Below are 16,885 nucleotides of genomic sequence, written 5' to 3'. Positions count from 1 at the left end.
ATAGATAATTAGATTAACATGTTAAAATACAAGAAAAGAGCAGAATAGCGGACAATGATTCTTTTTTAAAATGTTTTTATTGTATTTTAGAGAGAAAGAAAGAGGGAGAGAGAGAAAGAGATAGAGAGAGAGAGAAAGAAACATTGACTGGCTGCCTCCTCAGGCACCCTGACCATCCACAACCTGGGTATGTGCCCTGAATGGGAATCGAACCCTGCGGGGCACAGGACGACACTCAACCAACTGAGCCATACTGACCAGGGTGTGATTCTCTCATAAGTCATATTTTTTAAAAATATATATCTTTTACTGATTTCAAAGAGGGGAAGGGAGAGGGAGAGAGAGAGAAACATCAATGATGAAAGGGTCATTGATCGGCCGCCTCCTGCACACCCCACACCGGGGATCGAGCCCTCAACCTGGGCATGCGCCCTGATCGGAGTCGAACCTCGATCTCCTGGATGCTAGGTCGCTGCTCAACCACTGAGCCACGCCACCCGAGCAAGAAGTCCTATGGATCTAGATCTCAAGATCTAGAATAAACAATGTCCTAATAAACAATGTTTTTCTCCTAATAAACAATGTCCCATGAAGATACTACTAAAGCAGAATTAGTGAAATATAAGCAACTCTAGGTGGAAGAATTCAAAGTTAGAAAATAATTCTCACATATCTAAGCATAACTGAGAGGCTCACAGAGGGCAGCACCAAACTCTTCATCTCATGTGGCCCAGGGTCACATAACATAATGTTCAAAATGTCCCAGGTGCAATCTAAAATGTCTTGACATTTGAAGTGCCAGAAAAATCTCAGTATCTTATGAAGAATACATATCAGTACTGAGATGACAAAGATCTTGGGATTATCCGACAAAGACTTAACCATTACAACCACGCTTCAATAAATATGAGGGAACAAATGAAAAGATAGAAAGTCTCAGCAGAGGGGTAGAAGGCATAAAAAGGGACTAAGTGGAAATTTTAGGAGGGAAAATACATTACTATAACCGAAAGAATTAAAATTCACTAAATGGTGTCAGTAAGCAGAATGGAGATGACAAAGGAAAGAGTCGTTGCATTTGGAGAGAGATGAACAGGAACTATCCGGTCTGAACAACAGATAGGATAAGGACTGAAGGAAACAGTGAGTAGACTATCAGGAGACCGAGTGACAATATGAAAAGGTCTAATACTCATGCGTCCCAGTCCCAGCATGGGAGGAGAAAGAGCCTAGTGCATAAGAGATATTTGAAAGAGGAATGGCTGATTACTCTCCAAATCTGGCAAAAGACATAAACTTACACATTTTAGAAACTCAAGTGAATCCCAAACAAGATAAACTCAAAGAATTCATCATCAAACTACTGAAATACTAAAAAAAAGTTAAGAGATACTCAGAACTGAATGGCAATGCGTGTCAAAATACATGTGACTTAGCTAAAGTGTATTTTAGAGGAAAATGTATAGCTGTTGTTGACTCAGGGCCTTGTTTAAGTTCTATGGAGAATGTTGATTTTTTTTTTTTAATTTTTATACTTTTGATTGGGTAGTCAATGGCAGTACGCACTGTATTCAGGATTTTTACTTACATTCATAGGGAGAGGTGGGGTAAAGTGTCCTTACTCCCATCTGGACCAGAATCAAAACCTTAATTAACTTGATTATAAAAAAATTAAAATCCTATTTGGTAAAAGGAACCACAGAGACAAAGCTAATAGGTGGCTGACAAAATGGAAAGACATATTTTTAACATATAAAACCAACAAGTGGATTAATGTGTAAAATGTACAAGGCAATTCTGCTCCTGAATATACACCCCAGGGAAATTTTCACCCAGGTCCATAAAAGGGAGGAAAATAGGAACAAAAGAACAGAAGAGAGGGAGGAAGAGAATGAATATCGATGCTACTCCAATGCTCAATAAATATTTTTTGTATTTTTATAAGTATATAATAATGAATATTTCTTAATAATGAAAAACTATTTCTTAATAATGCTAAAGTGTTTCTTAATGATAAAATAATGATAAATCATATGCAAGAGAATATATCTATTGTTTTCAGAGTCAATTTTGAGAACTGTCGAGATCAGATTATATGAACAGCTGTCGGAGGCCTTGAACCCTTTTTCTTGAGTTTCTAACCACTCTGGATTCATATACTTACATATATAGTTTATTACATAAACACAGGACTTGGTCCTCTAATAGAACTACAATAGCCTATTGCATAAGAAATTCTTAGAAAATTAATACAGATGGTACCTCATGCCAAATTATTGCACAACAGCATTTAAGTTTTTTAAGTACTATAGTGTTATTAGTGAGAGTAAAAAAGGGGAAGGTTATTCTGTTCCAAGGCTTGACCAAGGATTCTGAGGATGCCCAACAGATTATTGCTCAGTAACTGCCTTACTGATAATCAGCAGTAACAAGAACTGTTTTAACAAGGACTCACCAAGTGCCACACGGTTTAGGCACTTTACATGTACATGATTTAGCCCTTACAGACCATCCCTGTGGGATAGGTACTATCCTGAGCCCCATCCTGCCCAACTGGAGAGAAACCTGGGAAGATTAAATAGCCCGAGGCAGGGTCAGGATTTGAAGTCAGCCAGTGTGGCTACGAAGCCTGAATGTTTATCTACTCTGCAGAGAGAAATAACACAGCTCCCTTTTCCTCCTTTCTACCAAGAAATGCTTCTTCTTAGAACAAAATATAAGGTTCACTTTCTTGGTTGTTGTTTTTTTCCTTCTATGTTGCTAATGATGTACAGTGAAGTGTAACATATTCTTATCCAAGCTGGTCCGCTCTAATTCTGTTTATTAAACAGTTGACGTTCTCCAGAAGCTCATTCCTCTACGTGCCATGCCCTGTGATTACAAAATCTGCTTTTAAATTTGCATGAGCTAAATATCAGTCCAGGCTATAGACAGATATAAATAGATCAAAATCCACCCTGGTGGGTACAGGTCTAGCAGATCTGGACAGATAGCTAAACATTGTCACTATTTCTTTTCCTCTTGGATTATTCAAGGTGAGCTCAGTTAAATTTATATCAATCTTACTCTGCCAGCACTGTAAAAGTATTCTATTTATCTCGATCTTCCTCTTTGTTGTTTTATACTTGCAAGCAATAGGCAATCGTTTCTCCCTAGCTTTAGGGAACTCTTAAGTAGGTCACAGTGTATTTTTCCTAAAAGAACATTTTGGTGAGATTTTTTTTTTTTTAATTTGTAGACTTGAGAGAGAGAAACATCAATTTGTTGTTCCACTTATTTATGGATTCATTGGTTGATTCTTGTATGTGCCCTGACTGGGGATTGAACCTGCAATCTTGGTGTATCAGGGTAATGCTCTAACCGACTGAGCTACCCAGCCAGGGCCTATTTTGGTGGGATATTTACTTAGGGTTTTCTCTTGTAAAATGCATATAAGTATCCACTAATGAAGAGAAACCTATAGAGAACCTCATTATCAGATACCACTAGTCTGTTTTCTATCCCTTTGGTGTAAAAAGGCCTGTTGTTTACTATTACCCTGAAAAGTAATCATACTTATGTAAGTCTGATGTTCCAAGATAATTGCATCCATCTTATGACCTGCAGCTTCTCATAATTAGGTCTAAAACTTTACACCTCAGAGGTGTTTCAAAGTTCCCTACGTGATAACACTCTTTAGTCTTCTAATTACTGTTTTCTATCTAGCACAATTTTTGTTTATACCTTTGACTTCGATGTTTAATTATGAAAATGACAGTGCTAGAAGTCTGTGGAGTAGTGGACCTTGCTCCCTCCTCACCCCCTTTACTTGGAAATTCCTCCTCCCCTCCACACATGGAGAAGACAGAAGCTGCCACGTTTCTAAAGACCCTGACCTCTGGGCTAGGGTGGACATTTTTCAGCAGTGAGTCATTTATTCAAGGTAGGCATCAGAGGCTTTCCCAGGATTTTAAAATGTGGTTCAAGGAAGTGTGTTAAGAGCACAAACTAATCTCACAGCAGTAACAACAGGTTAGGAAGCAGCAACAGCGTCCCAGATTCTGGCTCATTCAAGCAAGTTCAAGCTCCATAGCCAATCTAACCTCCACCAGCAGGAGTGCTTGGGGAAATGAGGTCTCCTATTGAATTGACTCTCTAACCTTGTTTTAGATACTTAACTTTGTTAAGAAAGTTTTCTAAAAGTGTTGTGGTTTTATCTTTTTGTAAAAGGCAGACTAGTAGGCATGCATGAATCTTTGATAACTGGGGTCCTTCTGAGCTTCATGGTTATCTTCATTATCACAGTCTGGAACTAGAGCTGGAGAATTGAATTGGAACAGCTTCCAAAGGCAGAGGCCAAGGGCAGGAGGCTGTCATGCCCTGCACTCCCTAAGATCTCCAATAGCCACCCAGCCCCACCCTGAGGAAGCTACCACAAATAAATATATACATACACTGCATAAAAACAGTGCATTTGTGCCTACCAAAGAAAAAAGAGCTTCAAGCCACTCCAAATAAGCACACATTTAAGTAAATGTGTCCCCTGCTCCCTCCTTTTGCTACTCTCTTCTATGGAACCTCTTTAATGGAAATTCTGGAACCACTGCTGGCTCCAGGAAGGACCTGATAGCAGTCCAAACCCTTTCCCATACATATTAGCATAAGCTTAAAATTCTACTCGTTTTCTTCTACTGCAGGCCAAGGTGTTATAACAGGGACTCGATATACCTCCCACCAGAAATAACCAAAAACTAGAAAAATATATGAGAGGAAAAAAACACAGCTTTTAAGACACTGAACATCAGACAACATAGAGAGTGAGCTCTGAGAGGCAGGCAACAAGGTGAGAACGAACAATGGCCAACATACTGACTTGAAAAAGTTTCCAGGCCATGGTGCAGCAAGGAGTGATAGATACTGACTGTGATCATGATTTCATTGGTGTATACATATGAAAAAATGTATCAAATTGTGTACTTTACATAGTACAGTTTATCGTATGTCAATTATACCTAAAAAACAAACAAACAAAAAACCCTGGCCAGGTAGCTCAGTTGGTTAGAGCATCATCCTGATATACCAGGGTTGTGGGTTCGATCCCCAGTCAGGGCACATACAAGAAGCAACCAATGAATGTGTCAATAAGTGGGACAACAAATCAATGTTTCTCTCTCTCTCTCCCTCCCTCCCATTCCTCTCTCTCTCTCTCTCTAAAAAATCAGTCAATAAAAAGTATTTTTTTTAAATGCTGTTAAAGCAAAATTCTAAGAGAGCTTTTTTGAGCTTCCGGCTTTGATGCCTGTTAAAAGGGAAACCCCAGAGACAGGGAAACCAGTTTAAATTTGTATTATTAAGTTATTACACTGTGATGTCAATAAAAACCCAAGTGCAGAATTTTATAGGGAGAGTATAGATGCTTCTTAGGGAAGGCTAGAGAGAATAATTCACAGAGAAGGGAGAAAGAGCACAGGATGAGGGAATGCAAACAGACTTTACAAGTGTGTTGTGGGCTAGAAACAAGAGGGTTGGTTGCCACAATAATAGGGAGCATTACTGGCATTTAGAAGGCAAGAGTCAGAGAAGCTCAAGTTCCACAGTGTGTGAGGCTGTTCTGTACAACCAGAAAAGATCCCACACAAAATGCCACCAGGACCCCACTGAGAAAGCCCAGTGGAAGGAGTTCGGTTGTACAGGCTTTGGTCCCCTCCCCAATACCAGCATTGCGAAGGGGTTGTGGTGTGCATTCTGGTTTGCAATGCAAAACAGAACACTTACTGGTCAACCCTGTCTGAGCCAGTAAGTTTTTCTGATGTTTCAGCTTCAAATATGATCAGAACCTCCAAAGCCTTGAGAACCCTGGCAGGAAGAACCCCGAGACCATTTTTAAAGCTAACTCCTTAAACTCTAAAAACCTTTTAAGAAAATTACAATTAACATGACCAACTCTCCACTAACTTTCTCATCAAATATAGTTGGTTGTAAAGTTAAAATTCTGTTAAGCAAATTGGGGATGTGTTCCCAGTAGAAAAAAAAGAATCTTCCTAAACAAAAAAATAGTAATAATAATGTTTGGTGAAAAAAGAAGTTATAATAATGAAACTTAGATTTAGAAGAGACCTTATAGATCTTGATAAAACACAAGAGAAGGGGAGGGGGAGGGAAGGTGTAGTGGACAAGGGCCCCTTAGCGCAGCCTGCGTTGCTGCGTAGTGCGGCACCCCACAGGTTTGCGAACACTCCCCAACCAGCGTCCACTCTTTCTTTGCAGCGTTTTGCAATGTTTTCCTAGCCTGTCTTTCAAGACCCCAACCCACATCAATTTTCCCATGCCTACGTATCTCTTGACTCACACCCAGAATCCTGTGCTCCCCCCGTCCTTCTAATGTCTAGATACTTACTGGGGAGCAACCACACTCTGAGTTATGAAGTTTCGGAAGCCCCTTTTTAAGGTCATACCCGGACTTCTTTCCCACTGTACGGACTGACATTCCAATGCCAGATGAGGCCTCAGGCTTAACCTGCCTAAACCAGTGCGGGGCTTGGCCCTTCCCGACATCCTTACTGCTCTGACAGGCATCACCTGGCAGTCACCCCAGCTTAAGACCACAGTGGTTTCTCTCTCCGTCTCTCTCATGGTCATTCCACTGACAGTCTTGTAGGCTCTACCTCTGCAATCCCTCTCATCCATCCCTTTTTCTTTATGACCACTAGCCCAATTCAGAGTCTCACCACTTCCCACCGACCTTCGGTCTCCCCCCCGCTTCAATCCATTTTAAGCATAACTGTCAGATTGCTTTCTGTAGCAGTGGTTTTTATCATACTCTCCCACTCAAAACTTTCAATGGCTTTCTCATATCCTATGAAATGACATGCAAAATCTTCATCTGGAGTGTTAAGACTCTCCAAAATATGGACCCAATTTTACCTTCTAACTTTGTATCTAGTAATCATGTTGTCTTTTTAAATCACACTAGACTGCTTACCTTTCCTAACACATATTCCATTTCTTCTTTCCTCAATCTTAGCTTCTGCTGTCCTCTTCAACTGCAGGTACCCCACCTCCATTTGCAGTAGCCTTCGCCAGCTGTCACCTGGCATCTTGACTTCTCCCCAAAACTGAATATAATCCTTCCCCTCTTTAAATCTCTCTGACAACTTGCTCAGACTCATCTATGACATGTAGCATGTACACGCTGTAGTATCTTCATTTATTATGACATGTAGCATGTACACTTTACTAGTTTACTAACTAGATTTGAATTTAAAGCAACTTCTCTCAAAATACCTTCATTATTACATATTTGAGATAAACAGAACTCTTCCAAAGCCATTAGTAGAGGAAAGCATTAAAAAAAAAATTGAAATGTAAAATAAGTGTTGATTAGTAAGTTAAAAAAATACTCCAAACAGCAATCTCACCTGAGACAGGATCCATCCAGACCTGTAGGCTCTTTGCCTCTCCAAAAGCCAGGGCCATTGTTCTCTTCCTTGACTAAAAGAGAAAGAAAAAAAAGTTATTTGGTCATTAATTACATAATTTGATTGAACTTATGAAGAAGATGTAGTCACATGTACTGATTTGCTGAGTGTTCATAAATTCTCACAAAAATTTACAAGTACAAAATTACAAGCTGGGCAGGGTGATGAAACAAAAAGAACTTTGGCTTTGACATTAAAGCCTGTGCACTCAAATTCAGTAATTTTACAAGTTACTTTATTGCTCTGGCCTCAGTAAAAATGAGGATGATCATTCTGTGAATGAAAATGAGATAACGTGATGCCTGGCACAGTAAGTATGCAATAAACAGCTGAATGTAAAGTAAAACTCAAAGAACCAATCATAATTTATATCAAGAAAACTGTCAAGTCCTCCCCATTATGTGAGTGTATTTTGTTTGTTTATTTGGGGGGATAAAGAATAGTATCTAGCCCAGCCGGGGCGTGACTCGGCGGTTGAGCATCGACCTAGGATCCAAGCGATCAGGGTGTGATTCCCGGGCAGGGCACATGCCCAGGTTGCAGGCTGCAGCCAATCAATGACTCTCATCATTGATGTTTCTATATCTCTCTCTCCATCTCCTTTCCTCTCTCTGAAATCAATAAAGATATATTAAAAAACACACACACAGAATAGTACCTAATAAGTATCTAATAGGTAATCTAATAATAATATCTAATAATAATAGTACCTAACAGTATCTAACAAAAACCAAATTTACATTTCCGTGAGCTTCTGCAAGAGGTCATCATTAGCTACACATTCTGACCTTCAAAAGAAACTCAGTGTTCCCTGTCTAACCACCTTCCCATCCTTGCAAAAGAAGAGTCACGAGTCACGGATGCACAGGCCATCCATAGAGCAAGGGAGGAAAAGAGGGAAAGCCCTTGCTTCCACACAGAATTCCTTTTGGGGGTTTCCCTGGCCCTCTTAGATGTTTCCTCTCTTGGCTGGCTGGCTTCCCTTTCCTCTTCCCTCCCTGTTTTTTCAGTTTATTTTTCTTTTGAGGTAAATTTACATGAAATGAAATGCAAAATCTTAAGTGTACTTTCACTGAGTTTGACCCATTTCCTTTTGAACTGCTCTGTGTAACTCTTGTCTCTCACTCCTGTGGGTCTAAGAGGAAGCTCAAGGCACCTCCATACCTGGGAGAAAGAGCCCAGGACCAAGGACGATGCCAGGTGGCATCTATAGAAAGATGGAGGGTGCAGGCCATTAAGGTTTGCTTTGGTCTAGGCCTAAGAGGTCAACACAGCCCCCTTGAAGTCCAGCACAGGTCATCAGAATTGAAAACCACCTGGGGATTTGAGACAAAATGTTCAGTGATAAAAAGTGTTCTTCAGGAACCTGGAGCTGCAGGAGGTGACTGTTGGAGGCATCAAGGTTGTGTGATCATCTGTCATTTTGTCTCCTAGTGCTTTCCTTTTTTTAAGGAACTGTTCTCTTCCTACAGTCACCACAGGTGCCCCCATCTTTTAAAAAAAGAAACTGCTCCTTCCATGAAACTAAGGATGGTTAAGCTTCAGTGCCCCTCACTTGCAAGAGTTCCTTCCCAAGTCCCAGGAGAGGCCCTAAGCATGTGTTCACATGGTCAAATGTTTGTATAAAATGTGCAAAGGAAATACATTTCAATCAAGATCATTTAAGACCACAGGCTACTCCCACTTCAATTTTCCTTCAGTCTCACTTCCCCTCTTGGGGAGTGACCACAGGCACTTTGTATTTATGATTTCATTAAATTATTATGCTTCATTCTAGTTTGGGAATTAGTCTATTTCACTTTATGACAATTTTTCAAAATGTGCCACTAAAGCCTTTAAGGTCTTTTTTTATGACTAGAGCTGTAGCGATCAATTTGGTAGCCACTAGCCACCTATGGCTATTTAAATTTAAATTTAATTAAAATTCAGTTAGTAACACTAGTTACATCTCCTGTTCAATGGCCAGAGGTAACTGATTGCAACTTATTAGACATCAGTTGACTAGATATAGAACAATTCCATCACTGCAGAAAGGTCTAGTGGATAGAGCTGTTCTAGAATGTACCTGAAACTAAGGGGTTAATAACCCAATTCATCGTAGAGTTTTAGCTACTCATACAGTTCACCGCTGTCACTCTGCTTCCATTAGCACTATTCATTTAGGGTTTAATAATCATCCTCTTTTATCTAAACATAAAAAGTACAATGCAAGGTGTTAACCAGGGACCATACAAGCACACTTGTATACTATTGAGAAAAGCCTCTTTTTCCCAGTGTCTCCAGAAAAGTTGGGCCTAATTAGGAATCCTGTTAATGTGTGATCATGAAACTAAGAATTTTTACTATAAATCATTAGTAATGTTGAGCCTCCTTTGTTAAGATGGCCCAGTTATTTGGAGTGTAAGCACCTTTGCCACGTGACACAAATATTCCCTAGGCTTTCACCCAGGAGGCTTGGAGTCAGTCCTAATAATGATCTTCACTTAAATGCTCAGTAGTTAATGTGGGCTGCCTCTCTGGGCACGACATCATCATGGACATTAAAGGCTTTAGTACTGACTGCTGCAAACAGCTGGCCAGGCAGGTTGGCGCCCATCTCCTGCTGCAGGACCACATACTGCAGGATGTCTAGGAGGAGAGCCGCAGGGGTCCTGGGTACACAGCGATACCCAACCCAGGGAACGAGCGTCTTGGAGGCGGACAGGAACACAGGGCACGTGACCGCTGGCACGCTGGAAAGGGGAATGTTTTTCCTCTGGAATGTGTGCTGTGTGTGACTCCTTGGGACAGTGGCAGTTCGGTGTTTTCAAAAGTCCTTGTGTAAAAGTGCCAGACGGTACCTTCTGAGAAGAAAGTAAAAAACAGGTGGGGAGAGGTGTCATTCTATGAATAATCATGTGCATGAACACCAGATACTTTTTTTTTAATTCTTCACTGCTTTTAACCTAATTTATAAAGTTTCCAGGAATTTAAATTTCATAAAATTTCTACCTGTAACTGGCTTCTTTAATGTGCGTTTTTGTCTTCTTGTACGTGTCAGGAGGGGAAAAAGTCAAGGATAATTATGCTTGTGGACAAGGGTAAATATGCATGTAAGGCCACGAGTGCCAATGAGATATCCTAATTAGTGTGACAAGAGACCTGGTGAGCACCCAGGGATTCACTGCCTCCTAATTGCAACAGCTCTACACACAGTTGCCACGGCGTGGAGCATCAGCGTGGAAAAGTGCTCGTCCGTGAGAACGCACAAACCCTGGGCAGTGTCTCACACTCTGTCCCTTTCAGTACGCGAAGAGGCTCTGAGTCTGAGCTGAAGTGAAGTCTAGTGACGAGGGAAAGGGCTGGCACGGGGTGGTCTAGATACACTGGGCAGGGGCCAGAAGCGTAAGGGCCTACGCAGGAGCCGCCTTGGACCTGTCTTCCCTTCTCGTTCTGTGCCACAGGTGAGATCTCGACTGCTTTCCTGCTGTGTGCCCGGCCCTGCCCACATTATTTCCTGTAATGTAACAACCCTGTGAAGATAGTAACAGCCCGGCCGGGTGTGGCTCAGCAGTTGAGCATCGACCTAGGGTCCAGGAGATCGAGGTTCGATTCCCGGTCAGGGCACATGCCTGGGTTGTGGGCTCGATCCCCAGTTGGCGTGCAGGAGGCAGCCGATCAATGACTCTCTCATCACTGATGTTTCTACCTCTCTCTCTCTCCCTCTCCCTTCCTCTCTCTGAAATCAATAAAGATATATATTTTTTAAACAATTAAAATAAAACTACCATATGATTCAGCAATCCCACTTCTGGGTATACACACAAAGGAAATAAAATCACTCTCTCAAAATGATATCTGCACTCCCACGTTCATAGCAATATTACTTATAGCAGCCTAGACATGGAAACAACCTAAGCGTCCAGCAACAGATGGATGGATAAAGAAAATGTACACACACACACACCACACACACACACACACACACACACACACACACTCTCACTGCAGTGTTATTCAGCCTTAAAAAAGAAGGAACCCTGCCATTTGCGAAAACATGGATGAACCTGGAAGACATGCTAAGTGAAATAAACCAAGCATAGAAAGGCAAATACTGCATAATCCCACTTATGTAGAATCTAAAAAAGGCAAATATAGCCTGGCCGGGCGTGGCTCGGTGGTTGAGCGTCGGCCTACGATCCAGGAGATCAGGATTCGATTCCCAGTCAGGGCACAGGCCCAGGTTTCGGGCTCAATCACCCGTTAGGGGCGTGCAGGAGGCAGCCGATCAGTGACCACTGTCTCATCATTGATGCTTCTCTCTCTCTCCCTTTCCCTTCCTCTCTCTGAAATCAATAAAGATATATATTTAAAAAAAAAAAAAAAGGCAAATATATAGTAAAACAGAGTAAAATGGTGGTTACCAGGGGAGTGGGGGTGGGGGGAAACTGTAGATGTTTGTCAAAGGGAACAAACTTTCAGTTACAAGATAAGTTCTGAAGACCAGAATGTCCAGCATGGTAACTGTAGTTAATAATAATGTACTGTGTACTTGAAAATTGCAAAGAAAGTGGATCTCAAGTGTTCTCACCCCCCCCACACACACACACACACACACTCACACACACTTAACTGTGTGAGGTGGTGGATATCTAAATTAGCCTGATGGTGGTAATCATTTCACAGTGTATACATATATCAAAATAATACACTGTATACCTTAGATACACTTTTTGTCAGTCATACTTTAGGAAAGTTGGGAGGGAAAAAAGAACATTATCTTTTGTGTCTCATAAAGAAATGTATCTTTTCTTGTGTTACTTTAAGAAGTATATGACATACCCTTTTTGTTGTTGGCATTGGCATGATGAAATGGTAAGAATTTCCTGACACCTTTTGACTTTTCACACTCCTTTTTCAAAACAGTTGAATAGATGATACGAATGTGTTGGTTGGTTTCTCTGTCTTGTGGACTCAAAAATTCTGGGTAATCATCAATCTGAAAAGAAAAAAAAAAATTGAGTTGACTGAAGATAAATACAACTGCTTATGTTTTCTGGGACAAGAAATCCTCCAAAGCTCAGGGTAAGTTTAAACTGCGCCTTTTCTTTTTATTTTTTCCCTGGTAAATCTTTCCTCTTCTTGTTGTTAGGTTTCCCAATTCCTCCTCTATTTGTTTTAGTTCTTACAAAAAATGTGCTCAGCAACAGAACCCAGGAAACTATTTACACTATAGGATTGCTAAATAAATAGTAACAGTGTTTGTGTTTGTTAAAATATATCTCCTTACTTCCATTTTGTAAAAGGATTTTTTTAAAAGCTCTCGAAAATGTATAATTAGCTGGACTTAAACTAGAATTTTCCTATGCAGAAGACAATGTCCATTTGTAGGAACAGACTACGAAGTTTCCATGAACACAGACATGTAGGTTTGAATTATTGGAAGTTCCCTGCTCATATGTAGCTTTCTCTTCTATCCAAAGAGGCCTGTTTTCTATTCTTGATCAAAAAGGGAAAAGTTTTCAATAAATACTTTTCCCAGGGGGCCCCTGAAAGAAAATCACAAAGATGTGTTATTTTACCTTATAAAAAGAGAAGTTAAGATTTATTTGGTCTATTTACTATTATAAATTTCATGGGAAGAGTTGTCCAATCAGAAGAGATGCTCAACCTTCCTTAGGTTAGATTTGCACAGGTAAAATATATAAATATCTCAGAAATTACATGTTTTATGGGAAGTCTCTGGAGATTTGTCAGTGCCCTTCCTGTCCACAATACATTTTTATTGATCAGAGTCTTGGTGGTGCTTGGCCTGATCATATTAGACAATAGTAGATTATTGTCAGTCATAATTTCAGATATTACGCAAGATGTTGACTTGGTGACAGCCTTGTTTTTAATTTGAATTTACCACCTTCCAGACCAGTAAATTTTTAGTGGGGAACTACATCCATCTTACTTATGCAGTTTTTAAAAAATACAGATATCTAGGCCTACTTTAGACTTGCTGAATATCTTAACTTACTATTCTTGGTTTATAGTTGGTATATTCTTGGCACATTGTATGTATATGTCAGGTTTATAGTTGTATGAAAAACAGAGTTTATTCTTATATTATTACTTATAAATTATTCTGTTATTTTCCACACAAACAACTATAAAGCTACTTTTGCCCCACTGTGTGTGTGTGTGTGTGTGTCTTTGTATTATGTTATATTCAAGACTCTCCCTCTGCATAAACTACGTTCACTCACTTTACAAATCAGATGTAACTTTTACTGATTCCTTTGAGAACGGGCTTCATCGCTCTGCTTAAGGACATTTTGTCTAATTTTTTGCAATGGCTTTATGATCTTTGTTCTGCAGACCATAGGGACCACCAAATGTTCTTCTCAGTTGCCTATTCTTGATACAAACTTCCATCAGACCTTCCACATTTGAAAGTTCTCAAAACTAACCACAGCCGTTTGAAGTCTCTATCTCCTAGCGATAATTTCTATTTTATTGTAATGCTTGCTTCAAGGTTCTACTAAATGTTAAAGATCAGAGTTTGTGTCTTCGACATAGGAACGTCTCAGAGCCTCCTAGGGAAAGGACTAACTAGGTTCTTCAGGCTACTAATGGTTCATAGCTGAGTTGACATTACTCAGACCACACTGATAGGCTGAGTCAGGCTTTCCAGGACTCCAGGCGACATCTCAGGACCTCAAAATTCACTCAAATTTATGGGTGCTTCAGGAAAATCAGGTGGTGAGAGTTCCTTGGATTTGATTTACTTGCCTTGGGAAAGCAAATAACAGAGGCTTTTGAAAGTCTAACCTGACATTCATTATAAAAATTTCCAGGCAGAAGTTAAATTTACGGCTGCAATAGTTGTTCCGTGTTCTAGATCTGCAAATACATGGTAAACTAACACTTTTGTGGCACCTACATAAATAATCAGGCCGATCTAAAGAGAGCCTAATTTTGTGATTAAGAATAATCCTTCCTTTGAGATTATTCTGATGGTGGGCATGGGACAGACTATCAGGAAAAATTGTGAAAGGCTTTTAATTGGGAGGGGGGAATAGTTAGAAATGTTCTGTTTAGCTCTGGCCAGATACACCAAGGTTGTGGGTTCAATCCCTGGTCAGGGCACATACAGAATCAACCAATGAATAAATTGAATAATCTCTCTCTCTCTCTCAAAAATCAGTAAATAAAAAAAAAAAAAAAGTGTTCTGATTAGCTCCTCCATCCAAGTTATTTATTCCTTTCATTGTCTTTGAGTTATTTTACATGCCTTGATTTGTAGGAAACATTTTTGTATCTTTTAAAAAACATACAGAAGCCTGACCGGTGTGGCTCAGCGGTTGAGCATCGACCTAGGATCCAGGAGATCCCAGTTCGATACCCAGTCAGGGCACATGCCCGGGGTTTCAGGCTTGATCCCCAGCAGGGGGTGTGCAGGAGGCAGCGAATCAATGACTCATCATTGATGTTTTCTCACTCTCCCCCCTCCCTTCCTCTCTCTGAAATCAATAAAAATATGTAAAAAATAAATAAAAATAAAAAACATATAGAAACTCAAAATTTCTAAGTGGTAAATCAACATTCTGTCCTTTTAATTTCTCTCCCTGATTTATGTTTAGAAATGTCTTTTACACCCTGAAATCAGATAGTCACCCGTGGTTTCTATTTCCTTTCCAGTTTCCTCTTTCACATTTAGTTCTGTAATCCTTCTGGAGTTTATGGGGGGGCCTGTTTGTTAAGACTTTAGTCTAACTGGCTGTGATTCCAAGTCTGCTTAGTATTGATCTGACGAAAAGTATGCTTTAAGTAAACTGAATGCAAATAAATATGTAAATATTTCTGAGTCAAATGTTTTATTACCAGTTTTCGGTAATAAAAATTTGAATAATAATTACACAGTTTATAGAACATAGCACATACCATCTTATATAATAGTACAACAAATCTATGAGGTAGTTATTATTAACCCCATTTTGCAGTAAAGAAACTGAGATCCAGAGAGTTAACTTCACAAAACTAGTAAATGGTGGAACTAGAATTAGAAGACAAGGCAGTCTAGTCTATCCAAAGCCGATTTTATACAAACAACTAAGGTTTAAGCTTGCAGCCCTACTAGAGGTCAGAGGTGGGGATTTTTGTCAGGGAGAGACAGAGAAGTCTTTCTTCTGAAAACAAGGCTGGAATCCAAACAGCAATCAAGCAGCTGGATTCATTATGTCAGAGTTTCAGTCAAATTATGCTAATTCCTTAATTTGGGAGGAAGTAAGAGCCAGGCCTCTTTTTAGCTGCTGTAATCATCGAATTTGGTTAGCTTTGTCATTCAAGACATAATACCTTCCTTAGATACACTATGGGGGCATCCATATAAAGCACTCGTGTAAATTTTTTCTGTGTTCATTGGTATGGAAATGTCCATGCTATGCTGTAAAGTAAAAATAAAAGATTATAAAGCAGTACGTGGAGTATGGCTCTGTGTGTGCTAATGCAGAGAACATAGTTTGGAAAGTTGTACACCAAATTTTCTTCTGTGTGTGGTTAACTGTGGTTATCTCTGGATGGTGGGACTTGTTAAAAGATAAACCGAGGCATATTAAAAATTTTGAATTTATTTGAGCAAAAATAAATTCAAATGAGCAGCATCCAATCTAGCAGACAGAAAGGAGCTCTGAGGATCTCTACAAAAATGACAGACTTTTATAGGCAATGGGAGTGGGAACAAGGGCGTTATACTAGTCAAAAAAAGTAAGTTGGTTATTGCAAGGTTACTTTCCTTTAGGGGATGGCCGGGTCTCTCGGGAAGGTTACCTAAGTGCTGATCGGGCTGTAACATAGTGAAATGCTCCATCTCTCTTTGACTCTGTCTTGGTCAGGCCTGCTTTGCTCCTATGGCCTTCAGGCTAAGAGCTTCTAATCATTAGGGGAATTCAGCTTGCAGCTTGAGTTTTACAGAGACATCCCCTCCCATTCCCTCTTTCTTTGACATAAAAGAAGCCTGAACTCTGTACTTTGGTAAGATGGATTTGAGACACCACTAAGGCTCCCATATACTCAGTTGGCGCCTTCTCAATCAATAAACCTTTCCTTTCTCCAACTCTTGACGTTCTGAATTTTGGCCTTTTGAAGCATCAGGCACAAGGACTTTGGACCAGTATCAAGGTGATTCCTGACTGACTGGTTTCAGGTTCCATTTCTGTAATCTCAGTTTGGTGATGTGGAGCTTAGCATAAGTAACTTCATTTGGGGCCTGCTGTCTTGTTTGTAACAGATTATAAGTATATAATTTTTATTTATTTTTATTCTAAGAATCATCTACATACTATGATAAAGACAGTTGTTTGGCTGATTGTTAAAAAAATATTTCAGTGGTGGTCCTGGAATCTCATAGTCATAAACGTGTGCACACTATTCTCTGAAAATGTATCACAGAAGAATTAAAC

General features: G+C 39.9%; 1 protein-coding gene across 1 annotated transcript in view; it reads right to left on the bottom strand.

Moving 5' to 3' along the window:
- C2H12orf56 (chromosome 2 C12orf56 homolog) overlaps positions 1–16,885 on the bottom strand; it is a 61,757-nt gene that overhangs the window by 30,687 nt on the left and 14,185 nt on the right. Inside the window, exons 2-3 of the mRNA XM_087814566.1 lie at positions 12,279–12,435; positions 7,398–7,470 (exon numbers count right to left, since the gene is read on the bottom strand). Coding sequence (XP_087670692.1) covers positions 7,398–7,470; positions 12,279–12,435 — 230 coding nt within the window. The remainder of the gene's footprint in view (positions 1–7,397; positions 7,471–12,278; positions 12,436–16,885) is intronic.

Source organism: Miniopterus natalensis, chromosome 2, assembly GCF_054644295.1.
Source record: "Miniopterus natalensis isolate mMinNat1 chromosome 2, mMinNat1.hap1, whole genome shotgun sequence".
In the NCBI taxonomy this organism is placed as follows: Eukaryota; Metazoa; Chordata; class Mammalia; order Chiroptera; family Miniopteridae; genus Miniopterus; species Miniopterus natalensis.
Note: the sequence above shows the minus strand (reverse complement) of the source record. Positions and strands in the feature narration are given on the sequence as shown.